This window comes from Morone saxatilis, unplaced genomic scaffold (genome assembly GCF_004916995.1).
Source record: "Morone saxatilis isolate NCDOM2014 unplaced genomic scaffold, NCSU_SB_2.0 Contig5, whole genome shotgun sequence".
Classification (NCBI taxonomy): Eukaryota; Metazoa; Chordata; class Actinopteri; family Moronidae; genus Morone; species Morone saxatilis.
In genome coordinates, this window is record NW_023340095.1 from 10,630,850 (window position 1) to 10,639,843 (window position 8,994).

General features: G+C 39.6%; 1 protein-coding gene across 1 annotated transcript in view; it reads right to left on the bottom strand.

Moving 5' to 3' along the window:
- Positions 1 to 8,994, bottom strand: part of erbb4b (erb-b2 receptor tyrosine kinase 4b) — a 293,042-nt gene that overhangs the window by 148,701 nt on the left and 135,347 nt on the right. Inside the window, 1 exon segment of the mRNA XM_035677324.1 lies at positions 7,415 to 7,566. Within this exon segment, the coding sequence (XP_035533217.1) occupies positions 7,415 to 7,566 (152 nt within the window).

Below are 8,994 nucleotides of genomic sequence, written 5' to 3' on the forward strand. Positions count from 1 at the left end.
AACGTGGCGAGCCCATCACTCCACTCCATTAATAATATATGTAATGTCTTACGAGAATGGAAACCTTTTTACAATTGACAAAGTGACTCAAACACATATGTTGAGCCCATACACCCTCTTTCTCACAATATACCAATCCAAAGTCATTTCAACAATGCCAGTTACAGTAAACTCAAACAATTAGTTAAAATGTGAAAGCTTAAGGTCTGACAACAGTCTGAGGTATCTACAGTTTAAATGATGGATGTATTTCCTATGATGCATCGCAATGGTGAGGTACAGTAGTTTATTTTTGAGAAATGTGATATTTGAAGACTTGATCAAAACAGATATCTGTCATGGATATCACATTCTGTCTCTGTGTTTTGGGGGCTTAGGTTTTGGTGTCAATCGATTGTTAGTTGTTGATTTCTTTTGAGAGCAGCCATCTTGCAGTGATGCTTAACAGAGGAGGCAATAAAAGCAGGCAGCAATTTTACATATATTTAGATGATCATACAGCCATGTGATATTGCAAAAACTAAAATCTAATAAAAATGGACAAGGTATGTTAAAGGGAAAGGGCTTTAACATGTACAGTAGAACACTTGAATGAATTTCAATCATACCTCCACTTGATGCAACATCACTCACTGGGTTATAGTATGCAGAAGCACATTTCATTTACCAAAGGGGAAAAAAATTAGATGGTTTCTCATTTTCTTTTACTTTTTGTAAGGCATTTCGTTATGACTAATAAAGACTTCGTAGATTGAACATAACACTTTATCATCATTAACAAATGGTAAATTGTATAAGATATGATGCAACATATGATTTATAAACTCATTTTATATTATTATGAAAAATAACAAATAATAGCATTAATATAATTAGTAAAATTAACAAAAACTGAATTAACTATCAATTACCAGTAATTATTTATCGTTATTATAGTGTTACCCTATTGTACTTTTCTTTAGTGGATGCAATGCACTTCCATAGTTTCAAAATGTGGAATAAGCTTGACAGTTTCAACACATCAGGTGTAGTGCACTAGCAATTGTCTGACCTCTGTGTTCCAGTAGCCTACAAATTTCCTTTTTTACAGTAAGTATCATTACAAAACAGGTCAGCACAGCTGCCGGGTTAGATCTGTGTCTATTTTGCTGATTTCCTCTTACTGCCCGTCACAGGGCTATAGGTCAATACAAACGGTAAGTGTGTATTGGTTCATTTGAGGAATGGCAAATAGAGGCAACTAGAGGAAAGTTTTCTCTTTTTTTTGTGCAAAACATAGACATTTAACCTCTCCAGTTCTGTTATTCTCATTCCACTGCTCGATCAGTCCACATCATTTCTAAAAGACGGGAAGAAAATGATATGGGCTGACCAACAGTGGGAAGGGGAGCAAGAAAATGTATCTGTCAGTCAAACAAGGAGGTTTTAACCCTGCGTATGATTACAAACACACACATACACACACATACACAAATACAGCCAATTGCTTCAGTCAATTTGAGAAAAAGGTAGGTTTAAAATAAATGGTAAAATGGTAAACGGACATTTTTTTATGATATCACTTTTCTCACACATATGGGCATGCACACAAATAAATATATACGTATAGAAATACACACACAAACATGACACATCATCAACTTCTGACTATCATCCATTGCTTCTTTTCCCTGCAAAAGGATGGAGAATCATTAATTTTCAGGCACTGCTGTCCCCGTATCTCACACAGTCTGTTTCTTTCTCACACACGCAGTGAAAAGCAATCCATTTGGTGACTGTTGCAGGTGAGAAAAGAAACATGGGGCAGTGAAATACTACTATTAGGCAAACACACAATGGAGATCACACCCTAAACCTGACTTAAAGGTCTTAAGGTGGATTTGATACAAGTACAGACTTCTCTCACCATACATGACAAAAAAGTAATAGGGAAGAAATGTAAAAAGTAAGTTGGAGAAAATCAGATATTGGTGAGGAAAAGATTTCTGGGGACTCTTCAATTTCCTTTGTGTCTGCTAAAACGTGATCTTCCTCTCTGCTTTCAGACTAGTTCCTGGTCAAACTCTTTCACCCCATTTTCCCTCTCGAACCTTTCTCCTCAGGATTTCTTTCTCTCAGCGGTCTCACTTCCCACCCCACACTGTCCTTCTTCATGTCAAATTAAAGTGATGGAAATGAACTTGAGGGGACGCTAATTGCAATTGTCAATCCAATCTAGGTCGGGCCTGAAAGACAGGGGCTCCCTAGCACTTCATCAGTCTTCATTAATATTGAAGGAGTTTGCTGAGGAGCAGGGGGCCAACGTAATCTGCACTCATCTAACAGTGCATCAACAATTAGGAAGCTGGGGAGGGCACCAATGGTGCCTGAGGGACAAATATGCCAGTCAAGAAGAAGTATGAAGGAAGATGTCAGAAGACGGGGACTGGAGAAGTGCAGGAATAGATGCTGCTTTCAAATGCTGTGGGAAATTGCATGTGAAGGCAACTTCATGTGTAACTTTTTAACAACAGCAAGCTGCATATGAATCACTCATCAGGTGGTAATAATAGATGTCAGCAGTATTAGTAATGGGTTGTATACTATTTAAAGAGTCAGTTTCCTTATTTACTTTATATAACTTTACCTTTTCATGCATGTAGTACTTCATTAAAAAATCAATCAACCCCCCAATAAATAAATAAGCAATGAATCACTGCATAATGAGGTGACTGCTGATCTATTACATACAACTACTTTTATTGTGTCCAACACTTTACAATCAGCCGCTGACATAATCATAACTTGTATTCTTTTTTTATCGTCCCCCTAGGCATAAATTGGAACTCTGATATATGTCTGACAGGTACCTGGAGGTGGCATAATGTTAATTTGTTAGGTCAACTCAGTCACAATTTATGAACCAGCAATCAGTCTGTCATTGTGAGCCTAGCTTACAGCTTGAGTATATGAAAATAAAATTGGTGAGAGAAGAAAGATGAACTGATGATTTGTCATGAATTTATGACCCCGGCACACACACACACACACAGACACACACAAACATATGCAGCCAATACAAGTGCCGGCTGGTCATGCCACAGCAGGGTTTTTGGTTGTTGTCCATGGACCCAGATGGTTAGGTCACCTCCTCTGGCAAACCTATGCTTTACCAAGTGAGCTATAAACTTAAAGAGATGCATTAGTAAGCCTTAATGGACTGTTGAGTTTCAGTGAGTAATAATACACTTAAACAACATATCTGTGTCGGAATATGCCTTTTAATCCTCCATCAAGAGTCAACAGTGTAATCTTATACTTATTTTATTTTTTATTTTTATCAAAACTTCCTTTTTATGACCTTCAGTGAACTTGCTGTAAATCTTGTTGGGGATTGGGGAGTTGCATAATATTTCTGTGATGGCTCTCACTCTCACGAGCAAGTGTGTTCTGTGTTTGTGTAGGAGACCAAAACATTGGATCACTCTAAGGTTAATGTTAGAAAATCATCTGAGGTCAGATCTTCTGCACTCCCTTGACCACAAAATTTTGTATTGCTTGTGTTATTTGAGGAGGTGATCCCCCTATGAACCCCTATTAACCCAAAATTGCCCCCTTCACTCTAAAGAAAAGCAGGGTCAGGACAACTTGGACTGAAAGTGCAAAGAGGGAGGTCACTTCTGCTGCCTACATTTCCTCTCTCAGAGCTACTCTCTACTGTGCCATAGAAAAAAAAATAATTAGACAGATTGAGCAGATTTGTTTGCATGTAGATACACGCTTCTGACCTGTTAAAACAGTGTTTTATTAGCTAACTTAAGTAACCAGACATATTTAATCACTAGTCCCCCTGTAGTCTCTGTTATTACTGCTCACTGGTGCTCTCACAGTGCTTTCCATCTGGTATGCATCACTATGGTAGCTGAGTTTTTTGAACAGGCATAAGGTCAAGTGAACACTTCACACAAGTGTCACTAAGGGCCACATTAACAGACCACCACCCTCATTTCCAACAAGCCCCCTTTAGTATAGGCATTAGGGCATGATTAACGTAACCATGCAGCCTCTGCCTTTGTGAAACACTAAAATACTGAATTTAACAAGTGACCAGTAAATACAAATGACTGTACAGTGCAATCCTTAAAAAAAAAACTCATTATGTAAGGTATTCTCATCCTAATCATCTCTAATGCAAAATGTTGTCTGTTCAGATCCCTACCCTCATTTAAACTTTCTCTACTCCTTTCTTACACTAATAACACAAGGCCGGTTGAACTATTAAATGTTATTTGTAAATGATAATTCCATAATTTATTTGCAACTACAGAGACAGAGGTGGGGAGTCAGTGAATTGGTGCTGGGCTTGCAAGCAATCTGATCACCACATTAATATTGAGGAGAAAATTACATGTTTACTAATGATTGCAATGGCAAGACAAACAATCCAATCTGACCGTGTGGCTGTGAGTTCCTACTGAGACTGGGACGAGGGGAGGAGAGGGTAAAATTAATATTTCATAATCACAGATTTGGTTTACGAGTGCATGCGAGAAAGTGACATGAGGGAAAAGAGGGATGCCAAAGTGTGTCTTTGCTTCCCTCTGTGTTCTATTCACAAAAAGGAAAACTTCACCCTAAAATATGTTGAGGTGGGTACAATTTGCGCGTGAATGCATTCGGACACAAATCTATGTTCTGCTTATAATATGAGAAAAAGATTTAAAGGAACAAGAATATGGATTAAGGAGTGATTTAATCATTGACAATGTCAACACTGCGTGTGGTTAAAGCTCACTGTTGGGCTGTTGGTTTGAATGTGCATGTATGAGAGTGGGGATAAAAAACCTCACTGCTGAAATTCAGTTATTAATCACAGTGTGAGCGTTGATTCATCTGTCTTGGAGGCAGTTTGGAAGATGGACTCTATTTACTGCTAAAGCTGTTTGAGGGGCTTTGGGAGGCAGCCATCAATCTCTTGGCTATCTTGAAAAGAAGGAGCCAATGCACAGGCATCAGTTTCAATCACCTCCCAGAGACAGGTGGTATGGTAAGCTGCTGCACAATAGTTTTTTCTTATTCACTCCTTCCCTTCTTCTCTACCTCAAGGTGAAATTTTTCCCTCCCCGGGGAAGCATGTTATTAATGTGTTTTATCATAATAATAATAATATTCCCTAAAAATACACATTGCACCCTGCCCTCTTGCTCCCTTGCTGTATGGCACCCTGTGTTCCTAATTAGCATCTTCAATTAACCCACGTTAATTGCCAACCATGGAAAGGTGGAGGAACCTGGAAAGTTGGTGCCACAGGGAGCCCTTCTGTAAATGAGTGGTGGTGTAATGCGGAAGGAGCCAGGTAAAGAGGGGATTGCAGTCAAAAGCATCTGTAACCTCAACCTGCAAAGGATTGCCTTTACTTGATATTAGATTGAATAGATGAGACATTGTGAAATGCAAACCACAACACCTAAGTGGGACTGTGAATGTTGTTTTAAAGTACACATTGGTTATGTGTAGTTAAACAACAATCACACTTGGTTTTGAACTGCATCTCTCCCCCCCACCATCCTTTTTCATTTGAGTCACAAGGGCCTATTACCTCTGCAGGGGTCTAATGGTAACACATTACCATCTATCGCTCCCTCTTTCTTAATATCATCTTGTTTTTGTTTTGCGTCACAGGGGGTATTGCTAGTATTGCTCTGCACATTGTAGAACACTTAATGACTGTTTTATTTTGCTGCTTTGATCCATCTTGATCAGTCGGTCCATACAAAGTAAATACACATAGGGAGACTAGCTGTCCCATTACTTTTACCTGATGTTTACAAACCATTTTGTCATATTAACTTTAAATCATTGCTGTAAGGAGCAAAATATGAGAACACAGCTTGTCTTGTTGGTGGACTGCCTTTTCTGCAAAGCCTGGATAGCCCAGTTCATTTGCACAGCAATACCGGCCCATTAATGCAGTCAGCACTTTAGCGTAACACCAAGGGAACTCCCCAAGCCCCCCAGATAGACTAGAATCAATTGGAGTTGGATGGCGTTAGCTGTGTGGAGTGCAGCCAGAATGGTCTAGGGTGATGTTCTTAAGAAGTGGGGGGCCAACAAAGGTCAACAGTAACAGCTGATTTCACAGAAAAAAAGACACAAAAAAAGGCTGCTTTTCTTCTCTTAAAATTTCAGTACAGTACCTTCTCTTGCCTTTTTCTGACATTTCATTACCACATTATTACTCCTGTAGCCCCTGAAGGGCTGGTGGCTGTCATCCCCCAACACTGTGTTTGTGTGTATATGCATGTGTCCATTATATCAAAATGAAGGTAAGCAGCTTTCTCACCCACACAACATTCACATTCCATTGTGGATAGTGCTAGAGATACTACCATAAGACATACATGAACCTCTCTTAGACAGCCTGAATCAGTTGGCTCACATGCTCAGTTTAGGAATAAGAGGATTTTAAAAATTGCTCATAAATATCTGAACATTTTCTGAAAGGTAGGAATTCATGTTCAGTTTTGCAGCGCTTCCCTTCTCCGTCTGCGAATCATGTTTCATCAAAAGGGAGATTAGTCAGATCAAGTTATTTGGATTTTGATTATTCTATGCCTCAGACCACAATGGTGCAAGCATACAATCAGTTAGACACTCTGAGAAGAGGGGAAGTCTGATTACCCATGATTAGAACAACTTTCCTTGCTGCTTATCATTGGCTATATAGGCACTAATCTGAGTGCTGATTGGTTGAAAAAGATCTGAAGCACAGGGCATTTTCTGGGCAACAAGGTCAAATGAGAAGACTGAAGTTCACAGTGAACTTTTTACTCATATTTAGACAATTGCTTGAACGAACGAGATGCGGATGTTTGGATGGTTATTCTTATGTACTGAATACTAAAAACATTGTAGAAATGTCACATGTTCATGTAATTACCATAAAGTATGGTGATGATATGATATGGTATGATCTTTTACTGAAATATTGGTAAGGAAGTGATTTGTTTTTACCACTGTAAAAGGGAAATGCAATGACTCTAAATGCAGTAAAACAATTTTGTCTTCAGCTATACAGAGGTGCAATATTGGCTCTCAACAGCTATTTCAATTAGTTTCAAGACTCCCGATTCCATTAATCATTTGAGTAACACAAATATATGTACATTCTGTCTACTTGATGCAAACCAATCCAGAAGGGATAACGTTGTATCTGTTTGTGAAGCTGAGACTGTCAGTGGCTATAGCCTTCTCCAACCACCAGCCTGACAGTGATATTTGGGTCAAAATCACTTCAGTTACATGATATTTAAGATATTTAACTGACAACATGTAACTAAAGCTTTTCAAATAAATCAAGCACAACGAATCACCGCAAAACCTGTGCAAATACAATTCACAACCAGTTTACTGTATTATTTTGTTTAGTCCTTACTCTTAGGAAGGTGAGGTCCCGACTGCGGTCGATGCTTGTGATCTCAAGGTTGCCCATTACGACTTCGCAGTTCTCGTAGTACTTTCTCAGGGTGCGGTACTGCTGCTCCAGGTCCGACAGTGTGCTCAGCTTGTTCTCTGTACCAGCACATACTGGGAAAATAAAGGGACAGAGGAAGACACTGTTAATACAGATATATTAGATATGGCTGGGTTTGGTTTAGAAAACAATCATACCGACAGGGTCCCACTTTGATTTCCAACAGTTTTGACAAAGAAAAAACAGCTTGAAGACTGATCATTAACACTGCAGTCCTGGTCACCTTGGTAAGATTTGCTTTTTATTTGGATGTTGTCATTAAAGACTACCAAGGAAACATGTTCTAAACATTGCTTTATTGCATACATTAAAAGAACTACAGCATAGAAACAGGGATTTCATATATTTGTGTGCCAGACTTGTGGCACAAAAATCATTTGGAGAGAATGTGTAGTGTAAACATGAGCCCATGGACATTGAGCGGCAGCACCTGCTCAGTTGGCCCGGTCATGTAACACTAGGAAGTCACTGGACCCCACTGCACCCCAGCCCCACCTCACATTACCCCTCGGGGCAAATAGATCACATGAAAGCTCTTTAGCGGCTAGCTGGGCTGCGCACTTGACAAGTAATTAGATGGACCCATTTCCACCCATCACACACCTTGCCCCCCCCATGACGACATAAGCCATCTGCCCAATCAACTGTTGCTGCCCACTCTAGCATGAAAAGACACACACGCACACACAATCTCACACACACAAACACACACGCACACACAATCTCACACACACACACACACATACGTATATGAATATGTATAGACAGACTGAAAAAAAAGCACATAGATCCCAAGGTCTGTGTCTTGAGTCTGTGTGGAATCAGAGAGCTTTGTGTACAATCCAAAATAACAAGCAACCCACAACCCCCTTTATCTTTTGCAGTTGTTTCTTAGCAATATTTTGTGGAAGGCGTCATTGACCTCAAGTGTCCCCTTCTGGACTAAGCCACATTAATAGCATTACGTGCCCTCGCTGTTTTTGTCCAAGCATATTTTGTGCAGTTGCTGAATTGCTTCCAACTTAAAGATATGGACACTGACATTCGTTCTTTTTAAAGCATTCAAATTTAGTTTCATTTGTATTTCCATGGTGGTGTGGTTTCTCCCACCTGCACCTTCTTGATGACAGAGGAACCATCAGTGTGACAGAGGGGTGGCAGGTCCTTCCCTGAGTCTTGTCACACTGTCACCCATGAGCTGTTGTCTCTCTCTGAACACCTCCACCTTGAAAGATCTTTACTGACGCTTTGCATTTTAATCCAAGATCCCTTACACACCCTATGTTACACTATACTGTGCTTTCCTTTTTATACCGCATACACCCCGCAGTTCAACTTGAATGTTTGCAGTTTACCTTTTTGTCTAATGATAAACTAGGCCAAACTCATTCACCCTTTTCTCCACACAGGCACTCGCTGGCAAAATATTTCAATTCTATTTCCTATTTACTCCCTACCATTACACCACAGATACATATGGG